The sequence below is a fragment of the Octopus sinensis genome, linkage group LG17 (assembly GCF_006345805.1).
Source record: "Octopus sinensis linkage group LG17, ASM634580v1, whole genome shotgun sequence".
In the NCBI taxonomy this organism is placed as follows: Eukaryota; Metazoa; Mollusca; class Cephalopoda; order Octopoda; family Octopodidae; genus Octopus; species Octopus sinensis.
The window spans coordinates 59,283,500-59,300,999 of NC_043013.1; the positions used below are offsets into that span (position 1 = coordinate 59,283,500).

A 17,500-nucleotide genomic window follows, 5' to 3' on the forward strand; every position below is an offset into this window, starting at 1 on the left:
ATGTACCTGATGTGACACAAACTGTGCAGATTGATGCAGCACAGCTACATGCACAAAATCCTACCTATAATAGACAGTTGCAGGATGCGTTGAAATGATTGTTGTACTGAATAAAGACTAGTGCTAAGTCTATCTTCTCTTTCCTTCATTAATTATTATTATCTCAACTAACACTGCGGAATTCCAGTGGAAACATACTCCAACCATGGATGACACTAAACTATGAATGTGTTTTACTTAACACACTAATTGACCCATTAGTCTCCAAAATTTACATATTTTGAAGATAGATGCTAAGCAATGATGATGATGATGGAAAGCCTTTGACAGGGTCCCCCGATCCCTTATCTGGTGATCAATGAGGAAACTAGGGATAGATGAATGGTTAATGAGAGCTGTGCAAGCCATGTACAGGGACGCTGTTAGTAAGGTGAGGGTTGGCAACGAGTACAGTGAAGAATTCTAGGTAGAGGTAGGGGTCCACCAAGGTTCAGTCCTCAGTCCCCTCCTATTTATCATAGTCCTCCAGGCAATAACGGAGGAATTCAAGACAGGATGCCCCTGGGAGCTCCTCTATGCTGATGACCTTGCTCTACTTGCTGAATCACTATCAGAACTGGAGGAGAAGTTTCAGGTGTAGAAGCAAGTATTAGAATCGAAGGGCCTTAGAGTCAACCTAACTAAAACCAAAGTCCTAATAAGTAGGAAGGTAGACAAATCACAAACACCTTCAGGTTGATGCCCTGCTCAATCTGTAGAAAAGGCGTAGGTAGAAACTCTATAAGATACACAAAGTGTAAGCTATGGACACATAAGAGGTACAGCAATGTCAAAGGAAGGCTAACTGGGAAGATAGTTTTTGTATGTGGCAGATGCTCAGGAGCAATAAACACTGAAAATGCACAGAGACCAACTTCCACCACATTCCAGGGAGAAAAACTAGAAATACTTGATAGCTTCCGTTACCTAGGTGACCAAGTCAGTAGCGGGGGCAGGTTTGCTGAAAGTGTAACTGCTAGAGTAAGAATAGCCTGGGCAAAGTTCAGAAAGCTCTTACCTCTGCTGGTGACAAAAGGCCTCTCGCTCAGAGTAAAAGGCAGACTGTATGATGCATGTGTACGAACAGCCATGCTACATGGCAGTGAAACATGAGCCGTGACTGCTGAGGATATGCGTAAGCTCACAAGAAATGAAGCCAGTATGCTCCGATGGATGTGTAATGTCAGTGTTCATACTCGACAGAGTGTAAGTACCTTGAGAGAAAAGTTGAACCTAAGAAGCCTCAGTTGTGGTGTGCAAAAGAGACGTTTGCGCTGGTATGGTCATGTGACGAGAATGGCTGAAGATAGTTGTGGGAAAAAGTGCCACATCCTAGAGGTTGAGGGAACCTGTGGAAAGGTAGACCCAGGAAAACCTGGGATGAGGTGGTGAAGCACGACCTTCGAACATTGGGTCTCACCAAGGAAATGACTAGTAACCGAGAACTTTGGAAGTATGCTGTGCATGAGAAGACCCGGCAGGACAAGTGAGACCATAACCCGTGGCCTCTACCTGGGATGTAGCCAGTCCACTTATGCATACCTTTCCTTCTTGGGACACAAAACTCTACTTGTGAAGACCTGTTGAGGCAAGTGAAAATCGAAATCGATCAACATCAATGGAAACTGTAGTTGTGATACCAGTGCCGGTGGCACGTAAGAGAACCATCTGAACGTGACCGTTGCCAGCGCCACCTAATCTGGCCGCCATGCCGGTGGCACGTAAAAAGCACCATCCGATTATGGCCGTTGCCAGCCTTGTCTGGCACCTGTGTCAGTGGCACATAAAAAGCACCAACTACACTCATGGAGTGGTTGGCGTTAGGAAGGGCATCCAGCCGTAGAAACACTGCCAGATCAGACTGGCCCTGGTGCAGCCTTCTGGCTTCCCAGACCCCAGTTGAACCGTCCAATCCATGCTAGCATGGAAAGCGGACGTTAAATGATGATGATGATGATGATGAATATACTGCAAAGTATCAAAGTATATTAAAGGCTTATAAGTCAGTACTGTAGAGATAACTTTAAAAAGTAATCAATAATATATATATATATATAGATAGATAGATAGATAGATAAGTTTCTTTATTGGCCACACAGGGCTGCACACAGATGGGACAAGTTACAAGGTAGAGCTTTTCTTTTGGGGGAGAAAAAAAAAAGGTGGCGTAGGTTTTCGATCAAAAGGGATCGTAAAAGGGAAAAAAGAACAAAAAAAAAGAAAAAAAGAAAAAAGGAAAAGAAAAAAGGGAAAAAAAAAAAAAAGAAAAATGAAAAAAGAAGAAAAAAGAGGAAAAAAGGGGGAGAGGAAAAAAAAACGATCAATAGGGATCGTGTATCACAGTGTCATGATGTATGGTGTAAAGGGGAAAGCAAGTAAGGTTTATCCGTGGGAAGAAAAGCCTACGAAAAAGACCACGGTAACCTTGGTCAATATTGTTATATGTTACCACATTGGTTTGCAAGTGGGTAACCCTCTGTTTTCAATTTCTGGGTTCATAGGATTATGCTCAAGGTGGCTTCGTCATTCATACGTGCCATCCTTGCTACATTCACCCATCTTTTTTTAAAACGTTCGCAAGACAGAACTTGCCTCTCTACTCTCACTTTCCTTTTCAAGTGGTACTTGAAGAAGTTGATGAGAGTTTGACCAGAGAAGAAAGTGTTTGTCTCCAATCCTTTCAGATGCGTCCACCAGATACATTCTTTCGCCATAGCCACAAGGATGATGAAAATAGCTCTTCCTTCCCGTTTGAAGGAAGGAGGCGTGACAATATTGACGATAGACTCAGCTGATAAACCGACTCGTCCCACACATGACAGCAGTTGTTCAACATAAGCCCACAGGTCGGAAATTGTTGGACACAGCACGAGTGCGTGCAGAACGGTTTCGTCACTCTGACCGCATCTCGGGCAGGTCGGCCTCGTGTTTCTCGAGCTGTGTCTGTAGAGCTTATCCCGAACGGGTAGCGCTTCTCGGTAGCACTGCCAGGCCAGGGATCTCTGAAAGTTGTCCATAGGCCCTGGCCCGAAAGTCATCCCGAACAGGCAGGTCAGGTATTCCTCGTCGATGTCCAGGTTCGCCCCGAGCTCATCGTCGTACCTCCCCTCCACTAATCCCCTATAGAATGTTTTGGTTAGATAGATAGATAGATAGATAGATAGATAGATAGATAGATAGATAGATAGATAGATAGATAGATAGATAGATATGTATGTATATAAGGAGTAAATGTAAAGATAGGCAGGTTACTCCTTAAATACATTTAATATAAAAAATGTACATATGTTTACATATAAAAAGTTCAAACTTACACAATGAAAATGATATCAGGAATTAAATTGATTCCATCATCAGATGATAGATTCTTTATCATTGGATAAAGATCCTTTCTGTAAACACCTCATATGTAAAATTCTTCCCTGAAGACAGAGGCTGGTATTATCCAATGATGGAATCAATTTACAATCATTATTTTGGACCATCAAGCCCCCAGAAACAGCTGTTCGAGTTGTAAAACTCTTATTCGACCCCTTTAATTCCTATCATTTCTGTTCTGTGTAAGTTGGACGTTTTTATATGTAAACATATGTACCTTTTTTTTGTATTAAATGTATTTAATATATTTTGTATACTGACTTGCCTAACTTGCTTACCCTTATATTTACTGCTCAAATTTAAACCTCTTGAGCACTATGAAGTGTATTCTATAGGGAGAATATCTGTCTGATCATCATCATTTAATGTCCGCTTTCCATGCTGGCATGGGTTGGACTCATTTATGAACATATCATTATCATCATCATCATTGTTTAATGTCCACTTTCCATGCTAGCATGGGTTGGACGATTTGACTGAGGACTGGCGAACCAGATGGTTGCACCAGGCTCCAGTCTTGATCTGGCAGAGTTTCTACTGCTGGATGCCATTCCTAACGCCAACCACTCCGAGAGTGTAGTGGGTGCTTTTACATGCCACCGGCACAAGGGCCAGTCAGGCAGTACAGGCAACGGCCATGCTTAAATGGTGTTATATATATATATATATATATATCTTATCATGTCATATATATATATATATATACATATATATACACACACACACAAACACGCATATATCTATTTCATATATATGTATGTATGTGTGTGTGTATATAATTATTTTATGTCCATTTTCCCATGCTTATACTTTCTTTGTCTTGTCTACCACTACCACAATACTTCATGCCACCCTTGAACTAGTAAGTTGTGTACATCTCCTATCTGTACCCACCTAGTTACACCCCTCTGCTATCCTTATTGTTGGCCAAGTACAGTTTATTACGTGCCACTTGCTGCAACTTTTTCTACTTCCTTCATGACGTTCAGACGTTCAACCTCCCGAGATCATCCTTCTCCATTTCGTCCCATGTCTTCCTTAGTCTTCCTCTGTTTTGCGTACTTCTTCTGTTTGGATCCTTTTGCTACTAATTTACTCCCATCCATCATCCCTAAATGTATCACATATCTCTACAAGCTCAGTATTCTACACCTGATGACCCTTACCTCCCTTTTCTTTTAAAGACTTTTTCACTGTTCACTTCCTGTGCATATTCTATGTACCGTAAATCCTCGAGTATAATCCGCATTTTCCCCCCAGAATTTAAGGGTCAAAATCACCAGTGTGTACTACATACGAGGTTAAAAGTGAAAAATATTTTCTCAGCAATGTCCGAGCCTCAATGCTTATTCCGACGCATTTTGTGATGTCAGACGCGAAAATACATCAAGTTAAGCCTGAAAGCAATGAAGTCATAAAAGAATCATCCATAACTTGCAGTAAGCAACATTTATTAAAATAAAAGTATTCAGAACATAGAATAACATGTAACAAACACAATTTGCAAACATTTACATTCCCATATAACAGTTAAGAATACCACCATTATTGTATTACGCATGCACGGAAGTGTTTGTTCGACTAGGTGCTGCTGGCTTAATTATGCATGACTCAGATTAGAGAAGAGGTGTGTATTATACACAAGGTTTAGGTTTTTCAGAAGCACAGCCCCCTAAAAATCTCTTGCGTATTATACTCAAGGGCAGACTATACTCGAAGATTTACGGTACTGTTCCTGCAGTTTTCGGTACTGTTTCTCATGAGTTGTGCACCAGAGCACCGTATACAATGAGTTCATTATATAATCTCTCCACCACATCACATCAAATTACTTTCGTACCTAATTCTTTCCCTCAGCACATGTTCTGTTACTCATACATACTGGCATTACACATTCTGCTGCATACAAAGTCTGTCTTCTCTCTCAGCCTACTTGTGATCTCACTTCAACTCTTGTAGTTTACCCATTGTTTATGCTGGGTTCACTGCACAGAATCCCTTCAGACATTTTGGGCATTGCCATCTCCTTGATGGCAATAAAGTTCTTGGTATTTGCAACACAAGCACTTGTTCTGGTACTGTTTTTCTATGTATTGTTGGCGGGGATGTTTTTTTATTTATTATTAGTGTTGCTTAATATGTTTTGCTAAAATTGGTGTTTCTTTTCAGATATCATCAGAAAAAGGTAATTAAAATTCATTAAAATGACAGATCTATCGGACTTTCAACGAGGTTAAATTGTTGGTGCTCGTATGGCAAGCACTAGCGTTATGAAAACACCTGAAATGTTTGATGCATCAAGAAGTACTGTCTCGAAAGTAATGACAGCCTTTGAGAAAGTGGGAAAAACCTCCTCGTTGAAACAAAATTCCGGAAGAAAACCAAAACTTTCAGATAGGGACTGTCGGACTCTTACGCAACTTGTTAGAAAGGCTCACAAGACTACAGCTCCCAAAATTACTGCAGGGATTAATGACCACCTCGAGAACCCAGTTTCCACAAAAACTGTTTGCTGGGAACTACACAAAGCCAGGTTTCACTGGAGGGCTGCAATCAGAAAACCACTACTTTCAAAAACGAACGTCGCAAAGCATTTAGAGTGGAGTAAAACCTAAAGAATTGGTCTCTAGAGCAGTGGAAGAATGATATTACCTTATTTCTGACCACCGGCCGAGTATACGTGTGGAGACAGCCAAAAGAAGCATTTGACCCAGACTGTTAAACATGGAGGGGGATTTGTGATGATTGGGGTGTGGGGCTATATCTTGGAAATCCGTCTGCCCAATGGTTTTCCTTCATAGCAGAATTAATAGTCGAGACTATTTAAGCATTTTATCTGATCAAATTCATCCTATGGTTGTGGAACTGTTTCCGGAGGGAAACGCAATCTTTCAGGATGATAATGCACCAATTCACACCGCTGAAGTTGTTACTGAATGGCACGAGGAACATTCTGGTGAAGTTGAACATCTTATTTGGCCACCACAGTCCCCAGATCTCATTATTATTGATCATTTATGGTGCATTTTAGAAAAACAAGTAAGGAGTTAATATCCTCCACTATCACCACTACAAGAACTGGAGGCTGTTTTAGCTGAAGAATGGACAAAAATTGCTTTGGAAACAATTCAAACTTTGTACGAGTCCATACCTTGAAGAATTCAAGCTGTGATTACACCTAAAGGTGGTCCTATCCCATATTAAAATAAATTTGTTTGAAATTTTAAGGTGCTTCTATTATTTTGTCTAACCTCTGTACATATATATATATAAATAATCATCGTCGGTATCATTGTTTAACGTCCATTGTCCATGCTGGCATGGGTTGGATGGTTTGAGCAAGGGCTGACAAGCTGGAATGACAGACAAACAAAAACAACGGAGCACTCCTAAAAATGTAACTGGGAGTGTGTGTGTGTGTGTATAAAGACAGATAAAGAGATTAATAAAAGAAAAGTTTATTGTCTCCAGTTCAAATTCCTTCTTCCAACGTATGACTGAGCAATGCTTGCCATTGTAAACTTTGTTATTTCAGTGAGGCATTGAAAACTGATCCGATATTAACTTGATACTAATCCCAAAGTCAGGAAACCTCAACAATGAAACTAAGTACATAGGAATTTCACTGTCCAACATCTTGCCCAAAGTCATCAACCGGATGATCCTCACCAGGCACTTGATAACCATCTGAGACCAAATCAAAATGGATTTAGACCACAACATCTCAGATGTTAGCCCTGATGTGTATCATAGGAGTTGAATCGAAACAGCTACCTGTCATTATAAGCTTCATGGATTTCAGGGAAGCATTTGATAGCATTCATCGTTACAAAATGTTGAAGATTCTCTTGAGCATGTGACAATCCAGAAGAACTATTTCTTGCCTTTGCAAAGACCTACGAGAAGACCAGAGCACGTGTGTTGTCATCTGATGGAGAAATAGGATTGTTTCAGAATATATGTTGGAATTTCTCCGTTTATGCGAGTGAACTTGGTACACAGAAATTCTATGGAAGCCTGTCAACATGGAGAACAGAGCGAGCAACTTGGATCCCTCAATGCTCTACCAGAAGTTTGAGTATCGATGAAACAATTCTTCAATCATGAAGTCAAACAAGTTACTCACTCCATTCTCCTTGTTAATGTTTATATAAATTTTAGGGATAGGAACGGATTTTTAAATATATCATCAATGAAGCAATCCATCACTTTATAAAGTAAATTCCAAGCTTAGAACCAAACTGGAATTCATTGTCATCATCATTTAATATCTATTTGCCATTCTGGTATGTGTGGGTGCTTGATAAGCTACGTTGGTTTGTTTACATCCTCATACCTTAGGGGCTTGGTAGAAAAGACTTGTAGAATAAGTACCAGGCTAAAAAAGAAAAACATACATAAGTACTGGGGCCAGTCTGTTAAACTGAAAAGGTACTGCCCCAGCATGGCCACAGTCAAATTACTGAAACAAATAAAAAATGAATGAAATATTTTGATACTAAACTTCAATAAAGATATTATATAAAATAAAATTTCTTTTACAAATATAATGATTTATTCTTTTCTACTCAAGGCACAAAGCCCGAAATTTTGTTGGAGGGGGCCAGTTGATTAGATTAACCTCAGTACGCAGCTGGTACTTAATTTATTGACCCCAAAAGGATGAAAGGCAAAGTCGACCTTGGCAGAATTTGAACTCAGAACGTAAAGACAGATGAAATACTGCTAAGCATTTCGCCCGGCATGCTAACGTTTCTGCTAGCTCACCGCCTTAATATAATGATTTATTACAAAAAAATATGTTTGTTGTTGTTGTTTAGATTTGTGTTAGTTATTGTAATCGTGTATTTATTGCATGATAAAGGAACAACAACATAACACTCTGTGAGAAGCTTACAATGTATCAACAATTATATATTAATCAAAGTATTCAGTATTATAGATCCCTTACGGCCGATTTCATCAATTAGTTTTGCACTGAATATTAGCAAACTGAATGGTTATCTAATACTTGTGCTCTTCAGAGATGGCAAGTATGGAAATGTCACATTTCCCACTTGCAGAATATTGTTTATGAAATGCCTTTTAGACTCCAAAAGACAAAAATTGCACTGATAATTTTAAAAGTCAATATTTGAAGAATTTTCTCATCTTTTTTTTTATTGCTTTTTTTTTTGTAAAAATTGTTTTTTAAAAGATGTTTGTCCAAAATGTGAAAACACTTTTTCAGGTAAAAATACTAATTAGTTAGACATAGCATTTATCAGACATTTGATGTATGTGTATTCATAAAATAATTTTTCCTTTTAATCCGGTCATATTAGACATGTTAGTAAATGATATTTAGTGTATTCCTTGCAGGATTCGTTTTTCTTTTACTGGAAAGTAGCAGGAAAAAAAAATAATCCAGAAAGACATTTTATTTTAAGTAGTTACTGTGTCGCTTTCATCACTTAAAACCATCAACAAATCTATTGTCTGATAAGTTCTTCAATGAGGGTAGGTCACAATTTGGATTTTAAAAAATCAATCAATATTTAATTTCGTTCATCAAAAATTTTTTTGCTCAACTTTATAATGAAGTTGTTGTTGTATTTCGGAATGTTCATTTTGCCAGTTTAGCCAATAAAAACACACGCACTATATATTTGGTGTTACTTTGCTTCAGTGTTATTTATTTTTTACATTAAACTTAATCTTATTTCGGCCAGAGTTCTTTCGTCACATTCCTGTGACAGCATCAGTGGTCCTTTGCTTTCTTCTTTCTTATTTGTGTGTCTCTCCTTACTAACCGTCAGCCATTTTGTATTTCTATTGTATGTGTCTTCATTTGCGCATGCATATATCTCTATGTGCGTCTATGTTTAGTTAGTGTGTGTGTGGGGGGATGCCTGTAATATTTGTATCTTCTGTTTATATAAGTTTGTGTAATTTGCTTTTGTTTATTCTTATTTTGTTCATGTGTTTACATCCACTTATTATTATTATTATTATTATTATTATTATTATTATTACGTATGCTTGTATGTATGTATGTATAACAACAATACTAGTAATAATAATAATAATAATAATATTTAAAAATTTAAAAAACATTTTTTTTTCAATTTAAAAAAAATTAAGGTTTTAATTGAATTAATCCTTTGGATAACGACATATCTGAGATCACCCCTGATTTTATGACACAATCTTTCTGTACTAAAGTGAACTAAATTAAAATCTTCCATCAAGATTCCATGTTAGCTTTTGCTTCAAGCAAAACAATAATGACGAAGTTGTATTTGTTTTGCAAGATTCTTGATGTGAATTTGTGTGTTGAAACAAATTTTGTTGTGTGTTGGGAGAGTGGTTACACCAATAATAATAGCAATAATAATAACAAGGGCAGACCTTACAGACCTCAGAGTGAGAGAGGAAATCACCAAGTCACTGAAAAGGTGGTGACCAGCAACGAAAGAACTCTAACAAACAGCCAATCAATTGTTTGACGAGCACATTAAACAAAAGCTTGATTAGTTAGATGGTTACATATTCAACAAAATGACTAACAAGAAAGAAGTGGAATTGACCCAGTGTATGTGTTATTATGATTGGCATAACAACTCTTCCAAGATACAACAAAATTAAAAAAGTTATTTTGGTTAAAAGTTTTCAATATTTTCAAAAATAACCAAACCAAAGACAATATATTTCAATAGAAATATGGTAAGAAAAGAATTGGTGAAGATTTGATCTGGTGTCTTTCCTTTTTTTTTATGAGCAAAATAAGTTTGTTTTCTTTTCACTGTTTTTGTCAGAAGAAAGTGTTTGGCTTTATAAGCTTTGCAAGCCCTCAATGACCAGTGAACTCAATATGAATGCTCTTATCATTCGTACAATTGTAAGTTCATGTGCTGAGAATGAAATCCCAGTGAGTTGATATTCGAGCAAGGAAAAATGTATGAGTATAGATGATAGGGTGAAGTGTTAATATTAGTTAATGAAATTATGCCATGTTTCAAGTTGTTCAGAAGATTCTTTCACTGAAAAATATTGTTCATTCAATTTTACTGCAGAACAAGTATATCGTTATGTTTAGGCTTTTTTGCCTCATTTTTTGCCTCCACTTTTCAGTTGAAAATAAACCATAGCTGCTCAACATTTTACACTCAGGCTAAAGAGTCCAACGTTGAGATTTGGTTCAGTATATAATATCTCCAAGAAAATTCCAGTAAAAAGATTAAACACACGCACACACACACAAACACTCACTCTCTCTCTCTCTCTCTCTCTCTTTCTCTCTCACACACACACACACACAGAGTTATCCAGAGAAATTCATTTCATTTTCATATTGTTGAGTATTTGCTTTTTCTTTTTCCCTTTTTTTCTTCCTGAAACTTTCATGGAATTAAAATTTAATTCCAAATGGCAGAATATTTGTTTTTACCAATTTTGATGCTTAAAGCTTGTTGTCTTTGGAATGGTCAGGTGGCTTATATTTTGATGGAGCAACACACGCAAACTTTTGAATAAATTCAGTAAAGGCTTCTGAAATATAGAAAAATAAGTACATAGGATGAGTATAGATGTACACTTGTATATATATTACACACACACACACAACACACACACACACACACACAGATTAAGTAATACTCTCTTTACACTTTTACTTGTTTCAGTCAGCTGACTGCGGCCATGCCGGAGTACCGCCTTTATAGTCGAGCAAATCGACCCCAGAGCTTATTCTTTGTAAGCCTACTAACACAGAGTGTATAGGGTGTTTTTTACGTGTCACCAGCATCCACACCAATGCTGATACATTGGTTTTAGTATCTCATTTCTGCTGTGGTGGGTGTATCTTCTCGAGTATAGAAATGCACCACATATCCCAGTCCTCTGTCACCTCCTTTGTAAGGTTCAGCATTCTAAGATCTCACGGTGATTAAAAAACCGGTATATATAATTGAGGCAGTATTTAGTAAAAATAGCCATCTATGTATTATACTTAAGCAAGGTCGTTGCCAGTGCCACTGGACTGGCTCCTGTGCAGGTGGCACATAAGAAGCACCATTTGAGCGTGGCCGTTGCCAGTACCGCCTGACTGGCCCTCATGCCGGTGGCACGTAAAAGCACCCACTACACTCTCAGAGTGGTTGGCGCTAGGGAGGACATTCAGCTGTAGAAACTCTGCCAGATCAGATTGGAGTCTGGTGCAGCCATCTGGTTTGCCAGGCCTCAGTCAAAGGTGGTGGCCCAAGATGGCCACAGCCAAATGACAGAAACAAGAAAAAGAATGAGAAAAGATAGGTAAAAAAAAAGGCACACTTACCCATGCATGGCAACTGGACTTTGAAGTGGAGAAAAATGAAATAGAAGATAAGTCCTCCGATGATTAAAAGGAAGGCGTAGAGAAAACCCAAATCGGGATTTTGTACAATTGGTGCTACCACCAGATATACGGAGATGATGAGCATTACAACTGGTACAAGGATGAAAACCTTAAAAGAAGATAAAGGAGAAATTTTAAAAATTAATCTTGGTTTCATTGAAAACAAAAGGGATTAGCAGCTGAAAAATTTGATGAGAATTGTAATGCTTTATCTTTTATCGTGTATTTGTTTTAATCATTAGACTGTGGCCATGATGGGGCACTGCCTGAGAGAACTTTAGTTCAATGATGCTGTGCTTATTTTCTTAAGCCTGGGCCTTATTCTATCAGTAAATTTTGCCAATGTTACATGGATGTAAGCACACCAACACTGGTTGTCAAGTGTATATCTTTGTGCCTCTGTTTGCCCGCCCCCCTCCACCACTGCTTGACAACTGGTGTTGGTGTTTCCATTCCCATAAGTTATCAGTTTGGAAAAAGAGATTCATAGAATAAGTATCAGGTTTCGAAAGCAAAACAGGTTCTAAGATCAATTCATTGAACTAAAAATTCTTCAAGGCAATGCCCCAGCATGGCCACGTCTAATAACAAAATCCACTTCAGAAAAAATTAAATAGAAAGATGTCTAACATGTGTTCTGAAAATGCAATCTATAAACAGAAAAGCAACGACACGCAGAGACACAGCTTGCTTACCGTTGCTCCATCGGTTATGATGGTGAGTGTTCCAGTTGATCCAATCAATGGAAGAGGCTGCACGTGAAATTGCACGTGCAAGTGGATGAGTACACCACAGACATGTGTACCCTTAACATAGTTCTCAGAGCGATTCAGCATAACAAAGTAATGTGACAAGGCTGGCCCCTTTGAAATACAGGTATTACTTATTTCTTGCCAGCTGAGTGGACTGGAGCAATGTGAAATAAAGGGTCTTGCTTAAGGACACATAGCGCTGCCAGGAATCGAACTTACAACCTTACGATTGTGAGCCAAATACCTTAACCACTAAACCACGTTCCTACACAGGGACACAACATGATTTAACGATTAAGAAGTTCGATTTGTAACTATGAGGCACAGACATGGCTGTCTGGTTAAGAAACTTCTCAACAAACGTGGTTTCAGGTTCAATCCCATTGCATGGCATTCAAGGAACATATCTTCTACTGCCAATCCAGGATGACCAAATCCTTGTGAGTTTTACCAAGTTCAATCAGAATCTGAAAGAAGCTCTTCATGTATGTATATATTTGTATGTATGTATATATTGTATGTATGTTTATATCTGTATGTATGTATATATTTGTATGTATGTTTATATTTGTATGTATGTATATATTTGTATGTATGTATATATTTGTATGTATGTTTATATCTGTATGTATGTTTATATTTGTATGTATGTATATATTTGTATGTATGTATATATTTGTATGTATGTTTATATCTGTATGTTTATATTTGTATGTATATATTTATATGTATGTATATATTTGTATGTATATATTTGTATGTATGTATATATTTGTATGTATGTTTATATCTGTATGTATGTTTATATCTGTATGTATGTATATATTTGTATGTATGTATATTTGTATGTATGTATATCAGTGCTTTTCAAACATTTTGCTGGAGCGGAACCCCAAGAAAAGATTCCACTGGCTCGAGGAACCCCTGTGCAATAATTTAATAGTCTTATGCACACATATCTGCACAGGAGAATTAAAAATTACTGCCGATTTTAGCAGTTTTGTAACTTCTTGCGGAACCCCTGGACTGTACTGGCAGAACCCTAAGGTTCCGCGGAACCCTGGTTGAAAACTACTGATGTATATATTTGTATGTAAGTATATATTTGTATGTATGTATATATTTGTATGTATGTGCTCAGTTCCTTCTTTACTGATCAGCAGGTATTGTCTAAATGATGCAATGCGACATTCAAAGGCTGTTTTCACTGACCTTCTGCCTCTGCCACCATCACTTCATCTCACATAAGAGGGCAACGCCTGGCGGACAGGCGTGACAAAGGTCGATAGACACCAGCAGCTTGCTGCAACCAGCCTCATAACTTCCAGTAAATGTGTTGAGTGCCTTTCTTTCGTTTATCTACTCATTCGTGGGTATGTGTGTGAGTGTGTGTATATATATTTATATATATATATATAGTTCGATTTGAAAACCCCACTAGAATGGCAGAAAGCGCTAATATATGATATATGATATAAGTTATATGATGTATAAAAACATGTAATATACAAATAAATATCTGTAAATATAAAACCATTCGAATTTCTGAGTACCTCATTTCTTCTAATATAAAATACCTGTACATCATCTCCAAACCTAATATATTTATATATATATAAATATATACATATATGTATGTATGTATGTATGTATGTATGTATGTATGTATGTATGTATGTATGTATGTATGTATGCATGCATGTATGTATGTATGTATGTAGTATGTATGTATGTATGTATGTATGTATGTATGTGTGTATGTATGTATGTATGTATGTATGTTGTATGTATGTATGTGTATGTATGTATGTATGTATGTATGTATGTATGTATGTATGTATGTATGTATGTATGCATGCATGTATGTATGTATGTATGCAGGTATGTATGTATGTATGTATGTATGTATGTATGTGTGTATGTATGTATGTGTGTATGTATGTATGTGTGTATGTATGTATGTATGTATGTATGTATGTATGTATGTGTGTATGTACGTATGTATGTATGTATAGGAGAGTATTGTAGATCGCTTGAAGCATTGTGTATTGTTTGTAAAGAATAAAACGTTTTGAATGGTACAACATTCAAAGTACTGGTAGTCAGTACTTTTCTGGCTTTCATGTTCCAAATATTGGCACTAGCACTGGTACTACAAAAGCATTATGAGATATGGTTTTGTTAAATGCAGACAGCTCTGAGTTTCATATTTCCCATAGTCTACAGAAGTACTCTTTTGTTATTCTGACTTTACTCACTGCACCAATGTATGTAAATACTCTCATCGATTTCATATGCATGTGTGTGTGTGTCTCCTCGTCTCAATAACATGATATTTGTAAATGAGCATCCCTGTCATCCAAGCAGTGTTATTTATTCCTAATGTTCCGTGGAAATATATCTGCCCATAGGGAAATATTATCTTGCTTCAAAAACAGGTGAGGATTGGTAACAAGAAATATATCCACGTCTGCATGTGCGTGTATGTGTGTGTGTGTGTGTGTGTGTGATTGTCTACTTACCTTGAAAGGTCTGGGCTCATCTTTCTTTGTAAACCTCATTACTATAAGCGATAAGAAAGCCAGTCCATAGAAAAGCCAGGCAGTAAAACTGAAGAAATCAATTAGTGAAGATATTTCTCCTGGTATTATCATGATCAAAGCAATTATTGCCTGCAGATAAAGCAAAGAATTCAGTATTAGGACAGTTATAGTACAATGGGATGTTATAATTGTTTGGAACAGACATGGAAACAAAGGAGCTCCATCCATGACGAAGCTGTTCAATTTTGTTTCTTTTATTTCTTTTACCAGTTAATATATTTTTTCTGATACAGATTTTATTTAAAGGTCATTAGAGAGAGATTTGAGATTTGGAGGAGACATGAGGCTCCCTCATTGGTTCCAAAACAGGGCCTGGATATGGCATCACAAATTTCAGCAAACAGAACTAAAACATGAAATACAATCATTCAATAAAACTGGGTAAGATAATTCACTAAACGCTTGCAATTTTGATAGATTTGCATGTTTGGGGAGCAAAAAGTGTACAGTATGTACATCATATGTTACACACATACACATTCTCTCTCTCCCTATTTACATAATCAGTCGTTCATATATCTGAAAATGAGGCACATTCTAAAGCATTATAGCAGAAATATATTTTGTAAGAAGTTAAATGTTACGGGGCTGGTCATAAAGTGACCATTGGTTTCGTACCTATAAAGTGCTTAGCAGCATAGGTGACTCTGATGTATCGCCTCTATGACCACCCATGACACTTCTTTATACATACATAAGACTTTTCTATTTCTATTCCTGAGCGCTATACTAATACATTTGTTTGTTTGTACTCCACCTGCCTTCGTCTTTTGTTTTATTTCCCTTTATATATATATATATATTATATATATATATATATATATATATATATATATATATATATATATATATATATATACGCTTCTGATAGTCGTCCCTTGCCATGGTGGGTGCCTTTCTTACGTTTGTCTACTCACTCCGTGCACTGGTACCTCACAGGTGAGATCCCGTGCAAACAGTTGTGGTGCATCATAGGTACATATGTGTCACCTCATATAACTTGTCACAAGGTATATAATTCTTTATTTGCTGTTTCACTTATTTACATATCAATCCATTTTAGAAGTTGTCGTGTGCTGCACATTTATACAAGGAACTGTGAAGGGGCTTTGAGGCTTTGAACAGCACACTACAAGGTGTGTACCTGAATGGTAAATCATTACTTATATATATTGATATTTAGCATAGGGAACAGAATGACTCAGGGACCAAGAATTTCATGTGTTGGCACTTATCAGCCACAAAACTTTCGGCACTTGAGTCACTCTGTTACTTCTGCTAAATATTAATAAAAATACACATATACCTATATTTTGAGTTCTATTTTCCTTGTTTCCATCGCCATACCTTTGTATATATAAGGTGCAATGGTTTATTCAAGACCTGACCAGAACCATCCAGCTTATTTCCATTCAGCTTTCAAGCCTCACAGCAGAGCTTGGCTCAATGCGGTGCCATCACTTGCAACTGGCACTCAGCTTGATAATGACTACCAGTGCATTGGCATTTCCTTGAGGTTTGGTCTCCAGATCTGAGAGCCTCATGGATGCTACTTCGGATCCACAGTGGATTCTTTCAGCCTCACTCCACTGTCCTGCCGTCATAGTGCTGACCACTTTCTATGCCACCCTTAACAAGATCATAAATCAGGGCCTAAATGCCACAGGCTTCCCTTTCCAGCTCGAATCTGCAGGGCAAGACTGAGGGGATGGTAAAAGGCTGGATGGTATGACAATTTTCCCGTTTCGTGTTGGTAGGTCCCTCATCTGGGATGCCACAAGCTGTGACACCTTCCCCTGTGTTGTCAGCTACCAGCCCAGGCTCTGTTGTTCGTCAAGCTAAGAAAAACAAACTGTCAAAGTATAGGTCACTCTCCGACAGGTTTATGATCGAGCCTGTGATAGTTGAGACCTCCGGTGTTCTCGGTCAGGACAATCCATCCTTCAAAAACTCCATGCTTCCTGAAATTTGTGAACACTACTCTTGAAATATATATATATATATATATATATACACACACACACACATGCATATATGCATACATATACGTACATATATATGTGTGTGTGTGTGTGTGTGTGTATGTATGGGTATAGGACGTAAAAAAACGTAAACAACATGAAATACGCAGACGAACTTGGCTATGTGAACAACGAGAGGAACAAATGGTAAACAAGACAAGTAACATAAAGAACAACCCTTCATCAGTTGTTGGCTGTCCATCAACTCCTCATTTCGAGCAATTAACAACAATATGAGGCTTCGAAAGGCAGTTGCTCCCGTGAACCAAAATAAAATTTGGGATTTGTGGAGGGTCAAAGTTGGTAACAAAAGCAGGACAGTGGAGACATATA

General features: G+C 37.5%; 1 protein-coding gene across 2 annotated transcripts in view; it reads right to left on the reverse strand.

The window, feature by feature from the left end:
* Positions 1-17,500, reverse strand: part of LOC115220765 (b(0,+)-type amino acid transporter 1-like) — a 143,288-nt gene that overhangs the window by 77,342 nt on the left and 48,446 nt on the right. Inside the window, exons 11-13 of one of the 2 annotated variants that reach the window (XM_029790905.2) lie at positions 15,066-15,215; positions 11,732-11,900; positions 10,173-10,947 (exon numbers count right to left, since the gene is read on the reverse strand). The exons of the other annotated variant lie outside the window; for it this stretch is intronic. Coding sequence (XP_029646765.1) covers positions 10,859-10,947; positions 11,732-11,900; positions 15,066-15,215 — 408 coding nt within the window. The 3' untranslated portion in view covers positions 10,173-10,858. Of the gene's footprint in view, positions 1-10,172; positions 10,948-11,731; positions 11,901-15,065; positions 15,216-17,500 lie in introns of those variants that run through there. 2 annotated transcript variants of the gene reach the window in all.